Source organism: Erinaceus europaeus, chromosome 10 (genome assembly GCF_950295315.1).
Source record: "Erinaceus europaeus chromosome 10, mEriEur2.1, whole genome shotgun sequence".
Classification (NCBI taxonomy): Eukaryota; Metazoa; Chordata; class Mammalia; order Eulipotyphla; family Erinaceidae; genus Erinaceus; species Erinaceus europaeus.
Genome location: NC_080171.1, coordinates 8,021,812 through 8,042,987, shown reverse-complemented (window position 1 = coordinate 8,042,987; position 21,176 = coordinate 8,021,812). Strand labels below are relative to the sequence as shown.

The following is a 21,176-nucleotide window of genomic DNA, read 5'->3' as shown; positions in this document are numbered from 1 at the left end:
AGGGATCTGTGTCTATAAAGCAGTACAAAGAAGGGTGGTAAGTATATCTGGACAGCAACCAAGGAAGTGGTAATACGTAAAAATCTCTTTTCCAGTCTGAACCTGCTACTATTTCTTGCCATCGTAGAGGTGACTTTTTATTTTATAGACATAAAAACAGGACAGGGCAGAGTATATTATCACCAAAGAAATAAAAGAAGCCAGAAGAAAAGAAATATTGATAAACAGTTACAGATTATAGCTGAGATATCAAAGGAAGTTTCCAGAAATTAATCTGATTTGAGGTTTGTGATACTGGAGATTAATAAGAAATACATTTTGATTATTCACATATTTAAATACATATTTAAGTACATATTAATATATTTATTATAATAAATATATCATTGATATATTTATTTACTTATATATTAATATATTTAAATACATTTGATATATTATATATTTATTATACATAAATATATTAATTAAATATATAATTTAATATATTAAATATGTATATTAAATACATTTTGAATATATATCAGTTTGGTCAACTAGCTAATGAATCCTGGCCTAGAAAATATCCAAAAGAAGGGACTTCACAGAGCTTTCAGTTGATGAACATTTAGAAATTTGGGGAGAACAGTATGGCTGAAAATGAAATAGAAGTTCTATGCCCTTTCACCATTCTTAGCTCTACAGATTTCCTCCAGTTAGCTTCCTTAGTTAAATCCTTGCTAGCCATGATCTAGTGCATAAGTTAAGTTTCCAGAATCTTGTGAGTCTCTCTAGTAAATCAGTTGAATGTTGTGGGATCCTCCAACCTGTATTCTATTGGTTGGAAGCACAGGCAGCAGACTGTCTCCGGCATCTGAAGTGGAGGGTATTAGGATATTCCTGAGGAACTGAACTTATAGAATCTGAGACTACCTCCAGGTAGACAGGTTCAGAACTGAGTTGGGTTTTGATATGCCCTGTTGGTGTCTACGGAATGTTTTTTAGTGTGGGAAGCCAAAGCCTTAACACATACTTAACTTGGCCCAGGATATATATTCTGAGATATAAATCAAAATATGCATGGGGTAATATGAAAAGAGACTGAACAACTCAAGTTTAGCATATGCAAAGACACAAAGATGAAGAACATCAGTATATCAGGAATAGTCAAAAGTTCATTCAATGAGTGGAAACTGGTCCAAAGAAACATGCTTCAAATGGCCAGATCTGAGAACCTTTAACACTCTTCCCTATCCCCAACCGCCAACACACACAGGATTGCCTCAGAAATCATCTCTTGGCTGTCACACCTTAGCCAACTTCTATCTGAATAAAAAGTTAACACATCCTACATTTATTTATATTACCAGAGGACTGCTTACTCTTGTTTATGGTGGTACCAGGGATTGAAATGTGCATATTTGGTGCCTCAGGCATGAAAGCCTGTTTGCATAATCATTATGCTAGCTCTTCAACCCAAAGCTAACACTTTTTGGGGAAGTATAGCTAGCTTATTATACTCTGGTTTCTGTGGGCTCAAGGGGTAACAGATAGATTTCCCTTCATGACAAAGCTGGTGTGGCAAAGACTGGCTGACACTCTGGTTTACCAGCACATAGAATATTCCTTAGTCACTTTCTATCTTTCATAATTGGGCTCTGTGCAATTTTTTTTAAAAAAAGTAAATTATCTTTATTAATTTATTGTGCTGGGAAATTGTGCAGATGCAGTCACATCTGCCATGTTGTCCCCTCAGGCTACTGCTAGTTCCCGGGAGAGTTGGGACATTCTCGGAGTGCCTGTTTCGCCATGTTGTGCCCTCAGGGCATTGTCTATTTCCCCCCGCGATATTTGGAGTGCTCTGGTTACTCCTCCCCCCTCCCATTCTCACGAGAGTTATTATCCTACCCTGGAGTGCTATGGTTACTCCTCCTCCTTCCCATTCTCGGGAAAGCTGCTCCTATAAAAGCCCTTCTTCTTCCGCACCTCGCTCTCTTGCCAGCGCTCCACTCCGGTGTTCAGACGCAGGAAAGGTTACTGTGTGAGGCGGCCATTTTCGCTACCTCCACGTGGCCCAACCTGCTTCTCTAGCACCCAACTCTGAGGTGCCAGCGCAAATAAAGATTTGTGTTTCCTCTTCGCTCCAGACCCCCTCTCTCTCTTCTCCGCGGCACACAACATTATTGTATAGAAAACAGCCAGACATAGAAAGAGGAGATAAGAGAGAGACAGAGAGACATCTGCAGCACTGCTTCACTAGTCTCAAAGTTTTCCCACTGAAGGTGAGGACCAGGGGTTGGAACCTGGGTCCTTGCACACTGTACCATGCACTCAACCAGGTGCACCACCAGCTGCACTTCCCCCACTGTGCATTTTCTACACTAAATCTTGCTACATTCTTTTGTCTCTGAACAGTGTTTATTTTCTCCATGCAATCTATTCTCCTTACAGTGCCTTCCTCTGATACATGCTGAATAAACTGTTGGCTCCCTGGGAAAAGTCTTATATTGTGCTCACCTCTATACCTAAGACAACTAAAACATTCTCAGCACAAGGCAGACATTCTATAAGTGCTTATTGATTTTACTCATTTATCTTTTCACTAGCAAAGTTATCTAGCATTTTCTTCCTGCCATAATCCCAGAAGGGGAAAAATGTTAGGGGGAAGATGACCAGAGAAGGCTCTGAACTCCAATTCCATCAGGACCCAGAGAAGAGGAAAAAAGGAAAGACAATTGGGAATAGTAATAGATGTAGGTGTGATTTAGAAAGGAAGAGAAGATGAGACCGCGGGGAAAATAAAAGAGGGAAAATACATATATACAGATAATTATAGAAATAATAATCAACCGGTATCTATAACCTTGAGAGAACTTCAGTTTCCACTGGAGGGGATGGGAGGACAGAACTCTGGTGGTGGGAAAGGCTGTTATCTCATAATTTTGTAAATCAATGCTCTCCCATGATATAGATCCAATAGGTTCATTATGAAGATTTAGAAAAAGTAATTGGAACTTAAGTCTGATGCTGTGTTCAAAATAATGAAAAAAAAAAAATTAACCGTCCTGAGATATTTCCAGAAACATCTCTGGAATGTTCCTTTTGCCAATATTTATTATACAGCTTTTCAATAAGGAGGTGAACACTGTCCAGCATTTCCACATGCCCCTAGCAAGTATTAACACCTTGATCCTTTGACATTGGGAACTTGAGATGAATCTGCGGGGAGGAGAGAGAACAAGACCCAAAACCCACAGACATCTCCAGCCTCAGCAAAGGGCAGTTTCCTCTTCAGACCAATCACAGCCAACAGGAGGCGATTCTGGGCTGATTCTGAAGACCTGCCTTGCCTTCGGCCCGCCTTCATCACTTAGACTTACTGAACACTCAGGGCAGGGGCGGGGCCTCCGGTGGGCGGGGCCTTTGCGGGGCGGGGCCAGAACCGGAAACGTGAAGCCTTGCCGGTCAGAAGCGGGGCTGCCCAAGAAACGCCGGTCCTTAATCTCAACATTTGCCCCCGGCTTCTTTAATCCTCGGAACCACACCGTGGCTTCCTAAATTTTCCACTACACGGAACCTCTTTCTTATATCTTCGTTACTTTGACTTTTCAATGACGGGGGCGGAAAATTTGAGAAGCCATCAGACAGGCATTTCCATAGACACCTGCCCATGAAAGAGGCGACGGACGTGGGGTCCTTGGCTCGCGCCGAAATTCAAAGGCATAAATGGCGCCGGCGCGGGCGGTGCGCGGGGCGCGCGTTGCAGCGGCGCTGCTGGAGTTCTGTGTGGCGTGTCTGCGGGCGTGACACTCAGCCCTTGGGACCGGGGAGCACTCTGGAGCACCCCAAGCCTCCGTGGCCCGGTGCTGCGGCGAGGCGGGTGCGTGCGCGCGGCCGGGGTCAAGGGCCCAGCCGGGTGTTTAGGGCGGGAGAAGAAGCCCGGGGCGCCGGGGGAGAAGCGCGGGGACTGAGCTGCGGTGCAGATGCGTCGCGGAGCGGCCCGAGCAGGGTGACCGGGGCTGCCTGTCCCTCGGGGCGGGCTGAGCAGGTGTTGACAGGCCTCGGGAGGCGAGAGCACAGCCCGGGTCTCGGGAGGGCGCGGGGTCGACATGGATCCTTGCTGCACAGGCGCCTGCTGTGTCTTCCCCGCCACCGACACCCGGCGCTGCTGTCCTTCCCCCTCGCCGCCTGTCTGTCCGTCTGTGTCAGTCCTCCCTCGGCGCGACACCCCCCCCCAAAAAAAAAAAAAAAAGTTGCAGGCGCTCCTCTGGCATCCAGCGGCGGACGTGCACGGAGCTGCTGTTGCAGGAACTTTTTTTTTCCTCTTTTTTTTTTTTTTTGCCATTTTTTTTTTTTAAGCGAGCAGAGATAGAAATCCAGAGTCGGGGGAGAGAGGGAGAGACGGAGACACCTGCAGCCCTGCTTCGCCGCCCGCAGGTGGGGTTCTGGTGGGCCGGACAGACAGACAGGTCGGATTCAGCACCAGGTTTGAAGTGCAAGGGGGGAGAAATGGGAAGGTGGAGGTGGATGTAAAGGCTTTCGTTTTTTTTTTTTTTTTTTTTTTGTCCTATAAGGTTTTTATTTTATTTAAAGAAAAAAAAAATAACACAGAGAAGTCAAGCCAATACATGTGTCTCTCCTTCATCTCACTAAAGAGTCCATTGTCAGGTCAAAGTTTCTCAAAAAAAAAAAAAAAGCGCAACAACCTGGAGAAGAGACATAAATGGTTTGATGCCACTGAAAGGTTTAAGCCCAGACTTTCTCTGTGCAACTGGAAGGTCGGCAAGGAGCAGGAAGAGGGTGTGTGTGCCCGCAGGGCGTGAGAGGGGGACAAGGGCGTGAGACAAGCAGCTCCTTTTCAACTTGAATTAACGGGTCTCATTAGCTCCCAGGTCGTGACTGGCTCATAAAGTTGGAGAAAGAAAGGCCTCTTTACTTCAGTTGTTTTAACCTGCCATTCCATTAGCTTTTTTTTTTTTTAAGTGAGAAAAAGAGACCAACCTCCTTTCCTCCTTTTTTTTTCTCTTTTAAACTTTTTTTAAAAAATATTTTATTTATTTACTAATGAGAAAGATAGGAGGAGAGAGAGAAAGAACCAGACATCACTCTGGCATATGTGCTGCTGGGGATTGAACTCCGGACCTCATGCTTGAGAATCCAATGCTTTATCCATTGCGCCATCTCCCAGACCACTCTTTTAAAAATTTTTTGATTGTCTTTATTGGATAGAGACAGTCAGAAATCAAGACGGGGAGTCAGGGGAGTCGGTGGTAGTGCAGCGGGTTAAGTGCACGGTGGTGTGAAGCACAAGGACTGGTGTAAGGATCTGGTTCAAGTCGTGTCCCCCCCCCACCTGCAGGGGAGTCGCTTCACAGGCGGTGAAGCAGGTCTGCAGGTGTCTGTCTTTCTCTCCCCCCTCTCTCTTCCCCTCCTCTCTCCATTTCTCTCTGCCCTATCCAACAATGACGACAACAATAATATGTACAACAATAAAACAAGGGCAACAAAAGAGGGAAAAATGGTCACCAGGAGCAGTGTAGGCACCGAGCCCCGGCAATAATGCTGGAGGCAAAAAAGAAAGAAGAAATCAAGAGGGAACGGGGTGATAGGGAGAGAGAGAGAGAGACACCTGCAGCCCAGCCTCACCACTTTCCCCTGCAGGTGGGGATGGGGGCTTGAACCCGGATCCTTGCACACTAGCATGTGCGCTCGCCCGTCTCCCCCCCTCCCCCTTTTTCCTTCTTTTTAGAGATACGAAAACATTTGTATTTTAAAAATTTGTTCTTTTGTTTGACGTGGGGTATGAGACACACAGACTTTTGATTTGCCTTCCTAGAGCACTTAACCACTCTCAACCACCTGCCAAGCCAGGAGCTGTCACTGTTTTTTTTTTTTTTTTTTTTTTTTGGGGGGGTGTTTGTTTTTGCCCCTGGGGCCTCACAGTTCGAGGCTGAGTTTGTTCAGTCAGACAGGGAGGCAGAGAGAGACCACAGCACAAAGCTTCCTCCAGTGCGGTGAAGGCCGGGCTCTGTGCTAAAGTGTGCCCATCCTGAGCTGTCAGTCTCAGGTCTTTTCCACTCACTGCCACGCCATGTTCTGCTCTAGGTGTCTGTCTGTATAGAACTGCTTCGTGGCCCATTTGGTTCCTGGGAGAGGTGGTGGTACCCACACCAGCAGGGAAAATGCACGTCAAGTCAATAGTTCTCGAGGGCTTCAAGTCCTATGCCCAGAGGACTGAAGTCAATGGTTTTGACCCCCTCTTCAATGCCATCACTGGTCTGAATGGTAGTGGGAAATCCAACATACTGGACTCCATCTGTTTTTTGCTGGGCATCTCCAACTTGTCTCAGGTAAGCTGCAAACTCTCCGGCAAATGAGAACTAAACTTGGGTGGGGCAAATCCCCATTGAACTTAGAAATTGTCATCGATATTCCCTTCCTTTACATCTTTCATGTGTCTGACCTCACTGCTGCATTTGTTTACTGAATATAAGAAAATAGAAACTTCAGGAGGATTCCTGTGGGTCAGATTAAGATGCTTGGGGCAAACCTCAAAATCCCTCAGGCACGCGGACACTGTCGGTCTCTTTTTTTTTTTTCATTGCCCAGAGCCTGTCTCTCACATCCCGTCACACCTGTTCCTTGGCACTGCCATGCCTTCTGAGGATATGCCAGTGGGTTTCAGGAGCTGTCTTTCCTTAAATCTTATAAATGAGCTTTAAGGATTGGGTAGCAAACAATTAAAATTGGGTGGGTGGCTTTTTTTTTTTTTCTTAAGTCCTAAGAAGAAAGGTGCTGTTTGCCCATTGTTGCCTGTTTCCCTTGTTTTGGACATGACAGCTTAGACTTGGTACTTACCCACTTTTATTGTTTTTCCTTTTTTTTGGCCATATGTTATTTTGTAAATAATTAATGTTTTGTTTTAGGTTCGAGCTTCTAATTTGCAAGACTTAGTTTACAAAAATGGGCAGGCCGGTATTACCAAAGCCTCAGTATCCATCACCTTTGATAATTCAGACAAGAAACAAAGTCCTTTAGGATTTGAGATTCATGATGAGATTACAGTCACCAGACAGGTGAGTGAGTGCCTGTGGAGTATCCTGTGTGCGCTGTGCTTTTGGCCAGAGGACTGCTTGAGTGAGACCCTTCACAGACAAGAGTTGATGTGCCAAACACGAAGCTTTCTTCTTAATGCTGCATCAAATACTAAGTTTTCTTTTAAAGTTCTCAGGGTGCATTAAGCCAGATGACTTGACAGTTGATCTGAAAAGTCATGCATATGGTATAAACAGTTCCTAGGTTTCCTAGGTCTTGAACCAAACTAAAATCTTCTCTGGGATGGAACACATCTTATTCCTGAGATCTTGCTGTTTTTTGAGGCTGCTCGTGTCTGATTAGAAAGTTACTCAGCCCAGGTTCAGTCCCCAGGACCACCACAAGCCAAAGCTGAGCAGTGCTCTAGTGTGCCTGTCTGTCTCTTCTCTCATTCAAAAATAATAAGATCTTTTTTTGATAAGTTATTCCTATAAGTTGAGTCAAAAGTGCTGCCTTCAGATTTTATACATTAGTTCTGGCTGCCTTGAACATTATGAACAAAACTAATTTACTCCCTATTTTTAAAAATTTTTATTTATAAAATGGAAATATTGACAAGACCATAGGATAAGAGTGGTATACATTTCCACACAATGCCCACCCCCAGAGCTTCACATCCAATCTCTTCCCCTCCCCTGATAGCTTCTGTATTCTTTAACCCTCTGGGAGTATGGGCCCAGGGTCATTGTGGGATGCAGAAGGTGGAAGGTCTGGCTTCTGTCATTGTTTCCCCGCTGAACATGGGTGTTGGCAGGTGGATCCATACTCCCAGTCTGCCTCTCTCTTTCCCTAGTGATGCAGGGCTCTGGGGAAGCAGGGCTCTGGGACACATTGGTGGGGTTGTCTGCCCAGGGAAGTCTAGTTGGCATCATGGTATCATCTGGAACCTGGTGGGTGGCAGTAATGAAGTTGAAGGGTTGACATTCCATGCCTGACATGTCTGGACACAGTCTGAAGTGAAGCATGCCGAGGTGGTACTGGTTGCAGGGATTAGGTTGGGATCAGCAGATGCAGTATCAGTTGGTATGAATTGAGAGAAGCCTGCAGGAAAGTGAGCCCCACCCATTCCCTATTTAAGAGACAAGTTTAAATGTTTGTTAAATATTTTTAGGTCATTCAATAGATTATTATTATTATTATTATTATTACTTTTTAAAATATTCTTTTTTGTTGCCCTTGTTTTATTATTGGTGTTATTATTGTTGTTGGATAGGACAGAGAGAAATGGAGAGAGGAGGGAAAGACAGGGAGAGAAAATCAGACACCTGCAGACCTGTTTCACCACCTGTGAAGTGACTCCCCTGCAGGGGCTCGAACTGGGATCCTTACGCCGGTCCTTGCACTTTGCACCACATGTGCTTAACCTGCTGCGCTACCAGCCGACTCCCTATTCAATAGATTTTTTTTAAAGGTTTATTTGATAGGCTAGAGAAATGGAAAGGAGAGGAGCTAGGAGGGAGAAGGAGAGACACCTGCAACCCTGCTTCCCCATCCATGTGGTTTCCCCTCTGCAGCTGGGGCCGGGGGCCTTGAACCCAGGTTTTTGTGCATGCTAATCTGTGTGCTCATGGGCTGGCCCCTCTCACTTGATATTTAACTGCTTATCAGCCCTTCATTTTTCTGATCTTCCTGACTACACGTTTGCTCAATTCTTTTTTCTTAATTCCAGGCACCTGGAATCACATAGCTCTTTTATTGGTTTAGGTAGGCTTCAGTAAAATTGTCACCTTTATTTAGGCATACTTTCCATAATGACATGGCAGAGTTCCTCATTCACTATGAATATAAATATGTCAGATAGCCTTAAAATCACTTTTTTAAAACATGTCTTTTAATTTTTTAATATTCCCTTTTGTTGCCCTTGTTATTTTATTGTTATAGTTATTATTCTTATTGATGCCTTTGTTGTTGAATAGGACAGAGAGAAATGGAGAGAGGAGGGGAAGACAGAAATGGGGAGAGAAAGATAGACACCTGCAGACCTGCTTCACCACCTGTGAAGCGACTCCCCTGCAAGTTGGGACCTCGGGGATCAAACCGGCATCCTTGCGCTTTGTGCCACTTAACCCGCTGTGCTACCACTCGACTCCCATCACTTTTTTTTTAAAGTGTGTTTTTCATTAGTCACTTTACTGCCTTTTTTTGTATGTAGAAGGTTTTTTGTTTGTTTGTTTGTTTTAACTTTCAGGACCTTTTGTTTTCAGTGCCGAGCATCTAACTAACCTAGCACCTCACACATGGGATGCATGCATTCTCTCACTGAGCATTGTCTTCAGCCAGGCCCTTTTTTTTGTCCATTAAGATCTTCAGTATATTCAAATAATAATTTCTGCTTGTCAAAGGTTTCTATTTTTAAACTGTAAATTCCTGTTTACTTTCCCTCAAACATTATGTACTTAATAGGTTCCCAGCTTAAAGCATCTGGTTCAAAAAGGGGGGCTTTTGTTATTTATTTTTGTAAAGGTTGGGGTAGACCTCTAAGCATCTATCAAATAACTATATTTTAAGAATGATTTTGCTGTTGACCTACCTAAAATTCCTGTCCTTATATAGTCCATACACAGGTGTCTTCACAGAAATGTTGTGAAGTGTTTGCCATCTTGCATATGGACATAGTAGATTTATTTGTTCAAACATAGTGATTTATCAGCCTAATAATTTTGTGAGAAAAGAAAATAACTTTTCATTCAGTATTAAGTGCTTGATGTGTACTGGTCATTTTTTGATGTAATAGAATACACAGATAAGAGAAATCTTTTGTGTTTTTAATTTTTCTTTATAAAATGGAAACACTGACAAGACTATAGGTTAAGAGGGATACAGTTCTACACAATTCCTACTACCAGAACTCCCTATCCCACACCCTCCCCTGATAGCTTTCCTATTCTTTATCCCTCTGGGAGTATGGACCCAGGGTCACTGTGGGGTGCAGAAGGTAGAAGGTCTGGCTTCTGTAATTGCTTCCCCACTGAACATGGGCGTTGGCAGGTGGATCCATACTCCCAGCCTGTCTCTCTCTTTCCCTAGTGGGGCAGGGTTCTGGGGAGGTGGGGCTCCAGGACACATTGATGGAGTCATCTGCCCAGGGAAGTCCGGTTGGCATCATGGTAGCATCTGGAACCTGGTGGCTGAAAAAAGTTAAAATATAAAGCCAAACAAATTGTTTTTGATCATGAACCTAAAGCCAAGAATATTGCAGATGAAGATTTGGGGTTTCCATTTTGGAAATAGCTACTAGGTCTATTTTAGGTATATTCCAAGGGACCCATGACTTTACTAGTTTTCACCTGAGCCTGACATCTTATATGCAGGTGGACCCAGGTTATTGTCTGGGGAGATGATGTCATGGCTGGAAAAAAGGCTAGAAAGCTGCATCAGGGAAAAGAGTAGCTCCCAAATATGGCCTTGCTCTCAGTGTGGATCAACAGTGGTAGAAAATCTTCCTTCCTCCAAAGGGAGGCTGGATAACATACTCTTATCTACCACCTGAGGAAGATGGGTCCTGAAGTTGGGGCAACTGGAACGTCCCTACTCATGACCACAGAATGTGAGCTCAGATCTACAGGGATGCAGAGGTCACACAGACTCCTATGCTGAATATGGGCCCCAGATCAAATCAATTGGGTTTACAGTCAACAATATAAGAGAAATCTTTTAAGAACCTCAACGTGAGTGAGATTATCATACCCACCAAGTAAATAACAATGTAAATTCTGTGTTAGTTTATGAGTAAATTAACATGTACTGTGTACTACGAAAGCCATGCTGAAGTTCCATGGTTACTTTTTCTTTTAAGTATTCAGAAATCTCTCTCTCTTTTAATTACTGGAGCACTGATTAGTGCTGTGCTTATAGAGCAGGATATTGAACCTGGGACTTCAGAACTTCAGGCCTGAGAGTCTCGTTGCATACTATTACGCAGTTTACCCCTGCCCAGGAAATCAAATCATAACCTTTCTTTTATCCCCTTTAGAATCTTGTCAAGAACTGATGCCAGACTGCTTGTTTTCAATCTCTAGTGTTTGACTTTTAGAAATTAATGAAGCGAAGAAGAAGGGTTAGCTTTTGAGTGTGGATAGATTGTAGAGAGAGGTTGATCAGGAATACATAACACTATACACACATACACCTTTTACAAATTCATGAGAGCACTAAAAGTGACTTGGAGACCTACTCCAATGTAGAGGAAGTTAGGACACTGGTGAGTTTTTGCGAACTTAGTTTGCAAAAGTGCTTAGATTAGAAACCAGCTGTCCTGATCAGATGTGTCTGTAATCCGACTGTTCCATACTTCCTCCACTATTTGTGCATGATTGCCCTCTCCTGTTTGCCATTCACTGGACAGAAAAAAAGACCAAAGTCTTTTGGGGGACTTTCTCACGCTAGCTCAGGGTGTGTGTATTCATTTATACTTTTTGAAATGTCTCCCTTTTTAGGTGGTTATTGGTGGCAGAAATAAATACTTGATCAATGGTGTGAATGCGAACAACACCAGAGTGCAGGATCTATTTTGTTCCGTCGGCCTCAACGTCAACAACCCCCACTTCCTCATCATGCAGGTATTGGGTCTGTGCTCTGCATTCCCTTTCATGATGGTGCTGATGGCTTGCATGTTGAAGTTGCATTTTTAAGAACTGCTCCTTTTGATTTACTACTGCTGATTTACCTTTATGCTGGTGTTTGAGCACCTGCTTGTACTAATGTTTGACATATTGTGCACCGTTGAAGTTTGAAGAATGTTTAGAAATAATCTTTTTATTTATTTTTTGCAAGACCAGTAAGTACATGGCCACTAAAATTAAAGTATTATATACATATTTTTTTCAAGCTATATTTTTTTAATGTGTGGGTTAAAACATTTGATTTTAAATATAAAAATTCAAGTAATTTTCCTCTTCTGCAGCTTAGACAAATGAGAGATAACACGCTATCCCATGTGTTTACAATATTTCACCTGGTTTGTCTGTTGAGAAAATATAGCAAGAGTCATTGGCAAGATCCTGATGTGACTAAAATAAAAAATATTCTTTGATAAAATGAGAGCTTAAAAGCTGAAAATTGCCTTCAGTGCTAAACATTAAAACTGTGGAGATAATGTACTTAAAATGGATCTTAATCGTGACTAATACTCTCAGAGTTGGATTATTATTTTTCTCTGATGAGTATTTTTGAAATTCTGGTATTAAAATAAAACATACCTGCTTATATGTAATCTATTTCTAGAAAAAAAATTTTGGAGGACTATAAAAAATGTCCTCTCCTTACACTATGATTTATAGACCTGTTTTAGAAGAGGACACTTCTCTATCAGTATTACCTGTCTCAGAAACATGGTCTGAATTAACTTTGTATCATTTAGCAACTTACATAACTTGTATCAATGATCAGAAAATAAACAAGGTTCTAGGATTCTAGAATTGTAAGGTACTCTTGGTCTCAGATCTAAATAAGCAAAGAAACATCTTTCCATCTAGGTAGAACACAGAATTCCAAAGGACTGTCTTACGCTAAGATACAGTAGCCCCAGTGCAGATACACGTACGTGTGTGTGTGTGTGTGTGTGTGTGTGTGTGTGTGTGTGTGTGTAGGTTACACCTGTAGTTTGTTGCCATTCTAGTAAACTTGCTATTTTATTTTCAGGGTCGAATTACAAAAGTATTGAATATGAAACCTCCAGAGGTAAGATTCCTACTTGTGAACAGTAAGAAACAGGAATTGTAGCAGCTATAGGTTCTCATGTTTTTTCCTAATTAAAACCTGGAACAACATGATTTAAGTATGAGTATAAGGAAAGTCATTTTGTTTTGTTTTTGCTGTTGATATATTTTGAGATTAGAGATACTAAATAGCTTTTCATATGCTTCTAGGCCATTTGTCTTTGGGAAAAATTATAGACAAATCTTGGAACCACATTTCAGTTGGAATAGTTTTGCTTTTTTCTTCCTGTTAAATGGCATAGGTCTATATATTCTAGATATCAGCCTCTTAGCAGATAATTGATTTGCAGATCCCCCACTTCTGCAGGTTCTCTTCACTTTGCTCACCGTTGGCTGTGTAGTCTTAACCTGATGCAGTCTTGCTTGCTTCTTTTTTGTTGGTGTCAGATTGAAAAAACCATCACCTAGATTTTATCACTAACATGGAGGTTTAGGTTTTCTTCTGAGATTTTTATGTGGCCAAAATAGACTTTTGCTTATACAGAGCAGTCTTTTGTAACCAGAGTGAACTGTCAGAGTATAAACGTAAACAGGAGGGTGTCTATCTCTTTTGTTTTTGTTTGCCACCTGGGTGATCACGGGGGCTTGGTAGCTGCATAGTGAATGACTAGTCCAACATTTCTGTTGGTCTTTTTTTTTTTTTTTCCCCTTGAGTAAGATGCGGGAGAGACATCTGCAGCACGGCTCCTCCATTGCTTGCTCCCTCACTAGGTGAGGACTGGTGTCTTGAGCGCAGGTCCTTGAATATGGTAGCATGTGTTCTAGGACGCACCACTGCTTAGTCTTTACATGAAAAGATTTGAGTGACACTAATTTCTTACTTTATAATGAATTGCCTAGGGCATCAGTGCTTAACTTTGGTATGAAGGAATAAATGTTTTGTCCAAGAACAGAGACTAACTGTAGAATTGGAGTAAAGGTCAGAGATGTTTCTTGAATGTTAGGGTTCTGGCTATTAGGTGCATTCTTAATGCATTTTTATGGTTCACGTGGAATTATTATCTTGATAAGGTGCTCAGTGAGGTCTAGGTAGTGAGACTATCTCATTTACTTATTAGAACATTAATGCAATTGTGACTTATGCTTAGAGAAGTAAGAAATTGAAGGGCCACTATGGCATGATTTCGCTCGTGGAATATAGAGAATTGAAACCTATGAACTTAAAAAAAGAAAATAAATATGTATATATAGTCAACCTTCATAGAGGATCTAGGGAAAACTTTCAGTTACTACTGAAGAGGGGTGGTGGCACAGAGCTTTGTGGGGGTGGTGTAGAATTATACCCCTATTGGTTTTAAAACATTGAAATGTCTAAAAACATAATTAAATTGAAAAAAACTTTTGTAATATTACTATTTTTTAACTTTTTTTAAAAGTTTCTTTTTTTTTCTTTGTCTTTATTGGGTAGAGACAGTCAGAAATTGAGAGGAAAGGGGAGATGAGAGGGAGAGAGACCCCTGCAGCCCTGCTTCACCACTCACAGAGCTTCCTCCCTGCAGGCGGGGACTGGGAGTTTGAACCCCACTCCTTGCACATTGGAACAACCAGGTGTGCCACCACTTCGCCTCCTAATAATTATTTTTCTAAAGAAAAAAATTAATGCTAGTTTTTTAAGTTTATTATCTTTATTGGATAGAGACAGCCAGAAATTTAAAGAAAGGGGGAGGGAGAGACAGCGAGACACCTACAGACCTGCTTCACCACTCACAAAGCGAACCCAGGTCCTTGTGTACTGTAATGTGAGCACTTAACCAGGTGTACCACCCCCCTGGGCCCTATTAATGCTGTTGTCATTCCAGATTTTATCCATGATCGAAGAAGCAGCTGGAACAAGGATGTATGAATACAAAAAAATAGCTGCTCAGAAAACCATAGAAAAAAAGGAGGCCAAACTGAAAGAAATTAAGACGGTAATAAAGTTTGTGTACAGTATTTTAAACTGGTACAGCAGTTTTTTATTTGGAGTTTTTTTTCATTTGCAGGAAAACCACCTCTCCCTTTTGGTTCAGTTTTCCTTAGTCTCTTATGCCCTTTCCTTTTTAAATCTTTGAATGATATTTTACATACTAAAGTTTTTATTTACCTTTATTTTCCAGATACTTGAAGAAGAGATTACTCCAACCATTCAGAAATTGAAAGAGGTATATATTATAATTGGAATAATTGAAATTGATGGTAGAACATTTACTGATGGTATGGCATGGTTTTCCTTTTTTAAATCTTCATTTTCTGTGTGTGTGTGTGTGTGTGTGTGTGTGTGTGTGTGTGTGTGTGTGTGTGTGTGAATAATTGAAATTTAACACAAGTTGCAGGTGTAAATCATTGAAAATCATCATCTGGAGCTGTTGAGGTGACTCGTCTTGGAAGGCAACTACTTTATCACGAGTCTTAACCCCGGGTACACCACTGGGAGTACTGTGCCACTGCTTCTGTGCTGTGGATAGAGATCTGTTGATCTCTATCCATCTCTCTCTGTGTCTCTTTTTCTATGAGAAAAAAGTTAGCCCAGAAATGCTAAAGCCCATGCTAACAACAACACCATCAAGAGAAATGTCTTTGAAGAACAGAAAAGACTCAAATGAGATGGCCTGTGGTTCTATTCTAATTCTTTCTTGACCACTTCTTTTTATGCCACTGTACTACAGAGCTACTGAAATAGTTGATCCACTCCAGGTAGATCATTTCCTAGCAACTGTACACACACAACTCTCCTACCTCGCCCTCTCCCTCCCTCTCCCTTTCTTTTCCCCCCACTCTATATAGGTGAAATTGTTAATAATTCTTGTCAATAGAGTGAATAACTTTTAGGATGATGGGGCCTTTACTGAAAATACTGTTGTTAGGGCATTTGATAAATAAAAAGCTAATGAAAGATGACTATTTTCTCCATAATTGCTGAGACTCCTGACATCATAATCTGTGTTCCAGGAAAATCATGCATTCACAGCATACTGTTTTTAAAGTCAGAAATTTAGAAACTTGTTAAATGTTCCTTACATTTTTATCTTCTCTGTGCTATCTTCTGAATATTATTGGGGAAAAGATAACCTTTTTTATACCTGATTTAGTCGAAAATAGATCATGAAATTAAATCTAGTTTTTCATACCTCACTTTGCCAAGTTGGTCTAAATTTACTTATCTGGACAGGTTATCTAAGTACCCTGGCTCTATTTGGTCATCTGTAAGTTAGGGATTTTAAGTGTTTAGCTCAGAGGGGCCATATGGAAATCCAGTTTAGTAATGTGTGAGTAAATATTTGTAGTTGATGAGTAAATCTTGGGGTAGACCTCTTGGTTATACTACATTAAAATACATGTACATTGTATTAGTAGTGATGCGTAGCTTGTATTTCTAGACTTCTTGCTACCCTAATCTAGACCTTACTTAACGTTCACGTCTGTTTATTTGAACTACTTGCTTTTATGTGAGTGGAATCAACTATTGTATGCGGTAGTAACCAAAAAGCAAGATTTCTGTTCTCACTTAGGTTTTTAAAATTTATAATTCATGATCACTAGATCTCTCACACTTTTTTTTTTTAACACCTAATGGGAAACTTTATACATGTTGCTGTTACAGATTTGTTTAAAAATATAGATTTCAGACTGGAGAGATAGCACAGCGGTTATGCAAAGAGGCTTTCCTGCCCGAGACACCAAAAGCGTCCCAGATTAAATTCACAGCACCATCATAAGCCAGAAATGAGCCAGTGCTCTGATAAAAAAAAAAAAAAATGAATGAATGAATAAAAAGTAATGATAACTTAGTTACATCGTTGGTGGTTTCTCTTTCAGGAAAGATCTTCCTACTTGGAATATCAGAAAGTAATGAGAGAGATAGAACATCTAAGTCGTCTGTATATTGCTTATCAGTTTTTGTTGGCCGAAGACACCAAGGAACGCTCAGCCGAGGACTTAAAAGGAATGCAGGATACAATTGGGAAGCTTCAAGAAGAACTGTCTGAGAATGACAAAAAAATCAAAGCACTTAGTCATGAGATAGAAGAGCTGGAAAAGAGAAAAGATAAGGTTAGACATAGATACATGTAAGAATGGGTGGATACAGACTTTATTAAAAAATATTTTTAATCACTTTTTTGTGTGTGTGGGTGGGGAGAGGGATATTAATGGTCCCCAGTGCAGCTGTTGACAAGATAGTTTCTCGTCTCCCCAGCACAGTTCTGCAGAACTCTCACCCAAAGCTTCAGTCCTTTTCCCTCCTGCAATAGGATCTCAAAGTTCTCTTCTCTCCCTCCTTCCCCAGTGTCCTTGGCTTTGGCGCAGTACACCCTACCCAGTCCATGAAAATTATTCTCTTTTTTTTTTTCTTTTTTACTATTTATTTATTTTCCCTTTTGTTGCCCTTGTTGTTTTTATTGCTATTGTTGTTGTTGTTGGGTAGAACAGAGAGAAATGGAGAGAGGAGGGGAAGACACATGGGGAGAGAAAGATAGACACCTGCAGACCTGCTTCACCACTTGTGAAGCGACTCCCCTGCAGGTGGGGAGCCGGAGGCTCCAACCGGGATCCTTACGCCGGTCCTTGTGCTTTGCTCCATGTACGCTTAACCCGCTACTACCGCCTGACTCCCTGAAAATTATTTTCTACAGTACCTAAGATTCACTGGGTATTATTAGCTTGTTAATATGAAAGTATAATGACAAAGTAGCTTAGAGCAAATAAATATTTCACATAGAAGCATTAAGAAAATGGAAAATGACAACACTAACAAATTTTGAGACGTTTGCTACTTTTTTTTTTTAAGGAAATTGGAGGTATACTCAGATCGTTAGAAGATGCTCTTGCAGAAGCGCAACGAGTCCATACTAAGTCTCAAAGTGCCTTTGATCTCAAGAAGAAAAATCTGACTAGTGAAGAAAACAAACGTAAAGAACTAGAACAAACTCTGGCCGAGGTGAGAAAGCGCAGAACCCTTTAGTTCCGCTCGCGCCTTTGTGTTGATTCATTCTGTGGGTTACTTAACGCAGTGCACCTAGTATATAGTGGACACATAGTCGCCAGCAAAATGGGGGGAAATCCCTAATGGGTTGCAGTGGGGCAGGGGTTTCCAGGTGTAAGAACAGCAGTGGCACCAAAGCCCAAATTAGCGGGAAAGCCAGGAGGGAAGATGCTGCCAGCGTTAAATGGTAGGGAGACAGGAAGGAAGTGGGTGTAGGATCCTGTAGTTTGGCCGGGTAACGGAAAGGACTTTGAATGACTTGGGAGACTGAGCAAGAGAATGATGTGTTTAATATTTCAGTCCAGGGAGTCGGGCGGTAGGTAGCGCAGCAGGTTAAGAGCAGGTGGTGCAAAGCGCAAGGACCCGCATAAGGATCCAGGTTCGAGCCCCCGGCTCCCCACCTGCAGGGGAGTCCCTTCAGAGGCGGTGAAGCAGGTCTGCAGGTGTCTCTTTCTCTCCCCTTGTCTTCCCCCCATTCTCTCCATTTCTCTCTGTCCTATCCAACAAGGAACGACATCAACAACAACAATAATAACTACAACAAGAATAAAAAACAAGGGCAACAAAAAGGAAATAAATAAATACTAAAAAAAAAAAGTTTCAGTCCAGTAATCTGCTGAAGATGAAGAGAAACGGTAGTACAGTAGTAGTAGTAGCTGCCAGGCTGACTGATAACCCTTCCATAAATGCAGTGGGAGCGCCAGTGGTTTACCTGCTTGAACACAGGGACCCAGGTTCAAGCCCTCTCTGCCCACCTGCAGGGAGTGAGGGGCCAGCCGGGGATCAGACCAGGATCCTCGAGCTCGCTAGCTGTGTGCTTACCTGGGTGCGTCACCTCCTGCCCCTCTGAAAAAACATTTCACTTCGCACAAAAGGATATAGTCATCCAGGTTGCTCAGTGAATTCAGAAAGGGTGGGGAGAAAGTCCTTACAGCTGCAAATATACATATATATATTTCTTTATTGGGGGATTAATGTTTTACCGTCAACAGGAAATACAGTAGTTTGTACATGCATGGCATTTCTAAGTTTTCCACATAACAACAACCCCACTAGGTCCTCTGCCATTATGTTCAGGACCTGAACCCTCCCCCCCAACCCACCCCAGAGTCTTTTACTTTAGTGCAATAAAAAGAAAAATAAATTTTTTTATTGCTACCAGGGTTATCGGTGGGCCTTGGTGCCCACAGCCACTCCCAGTGGCCATTCATTTCCCTTATCCCTCCTCTGTCCTTCCTATTTTTTTTTTTTTTTGAACACAGAGAAATTGAAGGTGGGGGATGGAGTAAGAGACTCTTGCAGACCTACTTCACTGCTAGTGAAGCGTCCACCCTCCAGGTGTGGAGCGGGGCTCAAACCTTGGGTCCTTGCACATGGTACCATGTGAGCTCAGCTGGGTGCACCACTGCCTGGCCTCCTGTCTAAAATATTTTACAATTACGATTTTCCTCTAAAGTTCATTCAGTCTCAGTATAGAAATCTGGATCTCTTGTTGGTAAATCTTTTAAAAAATCATTCCAAATTTTATCTTTTTTTTCTGTAGGTCCTGCCACTTTTCCTTAGGTCATGATAAACCTGTAATTTGAAGTGGTTCTTTGGGACTTTCCTCACAGTTTTAGATTAAGTGATTATAAAGCTTTGACTATACGTAGTACAGTTGAGAAAAGAATTCAGCCAGTTTTATATCATACAATTATTAGAGGAAAAATGACCAGGATTCCTGCATGTACTAGACTTAGGAGGCTTTACATGTTTAATGAAAGTAGAAAGATACAAACTATTATAGCTTAGGTAAGGACTTAGCCCTCTAGTTCGTCTTTTAAAAGAGTAGTTTTAAATCTGTTAGTGGTTCACAGGACTCATTGGCAAAATTAGCTTTGGGCAGCTTTTGTCAGAAATTGGGATGTTAAAGAGTGTTTTGCTTATAAAGTCTAGGCTTCTTGGAGCCATCTTGGTGTGAGTGTAATATTTCCCTGTAGTTCTCTTGATGAGTGTTTGGTCAGGGGACCAATCCATTGTAGATGGTCTTCAAGTGGCAGTTCGTCCGTGATTAGCGTGACACCTAGTACCCAGGTTCTAAGAAGTAGATGGGCACACCAGCAGGAAAGCAAAATTAAGAGTGGCTCGTGAGGTGCCCAAAGATTGTACTCATGAAGTCAACAAATTCTGGTCATTTTCATACAAATAATGTAGCTAAGTTTTCTTTCTTTTTTTGAGACAGTATCTTGTAAAGTACTAGCTGTATAAAGGGTATTAAGTATTAGTAATGCTGTTCTGACAGCTGCTGGACAGTACTTTGATTTTTATGATTCTTCATAGTTCATAAAAATATTTTCACGTACATCCTCTTAACCCTAAAACCTCTAGTTTGACCATGGACTTAGGATGGCTGTCATTTAATTTTATAGATTTAGAAAATGTTTAGTTTCTTTAAATGCTTGTTTACTTTTATAGTAATTACCTCCCACATTTGACTAGCTCATGGAATTGAAGCATTTCTTCTAGTAGGAAAAGAAGCTTATTTATTTTAAACTTGAAAGAATTTCAAAGTATGAATAAGGCATTTAATACTGTGTTGGTTAATTCATTTTTATTTTCCTATTGTGTTCACATCACATTACTGTGAGATCTGATGACATAGGGTGTGTGTACAGGGAAATGATATTTCTAATCTTAAGATAATAACTTTGCAACCTGAAACTCTTCTTAAGGATTCTAAAACATTATCAGCGAAGGAAAAAGAGGTTAAGAAGATAACAGATGGGCTAAGTGCCCTTCAGGAAACGAGTAATCAAGATGCCGAGGCCTTGGCGGCTGCACAGCAACACTTCAATGCTGTGTCTGCTGGGCTTTCGAGTAATGAAGATGGAGCAGCAGCAACGCTTGCTGGTCAGATGATGGCCTGTAAAAATGACATAAGCAAAGCTCAGACAGAAGCCAAACAGGTAAATATCAACCACTATGTGATTGCATTTCTATTTATTTTTTGCAAGTTGGTAGTTGATAATTAGGTGCCAAAGATGATCAGTTTCAAGGAAATTACTCTTGTCATTCTGTTAACACTTGTATAACAATTCAAATTAATTGCTAAATTTTGATGATGTTAACTTGTCAAAATACCTATGTGGGCTAATTGAAATTTAAATGCAAGAGATACTGTGTTTTTCTTGTGGAGTATTGGAGGTTTAATCAATTCATTTTTTATCTTTTTGCTGACATCATAGAGTGACACCATAAGTTTTAAGAAAGCTAAAAAAGTAACCTTTATATCACTACACCTAGCACCTAGTTCTTAAAACCTTTTTCTGAAACTTGGATGCAATATCCTTAGAAGTATTTTTACTTCCTATCTGTCTATTTCAGTCTTTGACTTACCTTCTAGGATTTCATAATCTTCAGCAGCTTACTATAATGATTTTCAAATT

General features: G+C 41.3%; 1 protein-coding gene across 1 annotated transcript in view; it reads left to right on the top strand.

The window, feature by feature from the left end:
* Nucleotides 1-3,668: 3,668 nt before the first annotated feature.
* SMC2 (structural maintenance of chromosomes 2) overlaps nucleotides 3,669-21,176 on the top strand; it is a 42,394-nt gene continuing 24,886 nt past the window's right edge. The window contains exons 1-10 of the mRNA XM_007516199.3: nucleotides 3,669-3,859; nucleotides 6,085-6,329; nucleotides 6,906-7,055; nucleotides 11,511-11,633; nucleotides 12,715-12,753; nucleotides 14,591-14,701; nucleotides 14,888-14,932; nucleotides 16,587-16,820; nucleotides 17,557-17,706; nucleotides 20,463-20,696. Coding sequence (XP_007516261.2) covers nucleotides 6,162-6,329; nucleotides 6,906-7,055; nucleotides 11,511-11,633; nucleotides 12,715-12,753; nucleotides 14,591-14,701; nucleotides 14,888-14,932; nucleotides 16,587-16,820; nucleotides 17,557-17,706; nucleotides 20,463-20,696 — 1,254 coding nt within the window. The 5' untranslated portion in view covers nucleotides 3,669-3,859; nucleotides 6,085-6,161. The remainder of the gene's footprint in view (nucleotides 3,860-6,084; nucleotides 6,330-6,905; nucleotides 7,056-11,510; nucleotides 11,634-12,714; nucleotides 12,754-14,590; nucleotides 14,702-14,887; nucleotides 14,933-16,586; nucleotides 16,821-17,556; nucleotides 17,707-20,462; nucleotides 20,697-21,176) is intronic.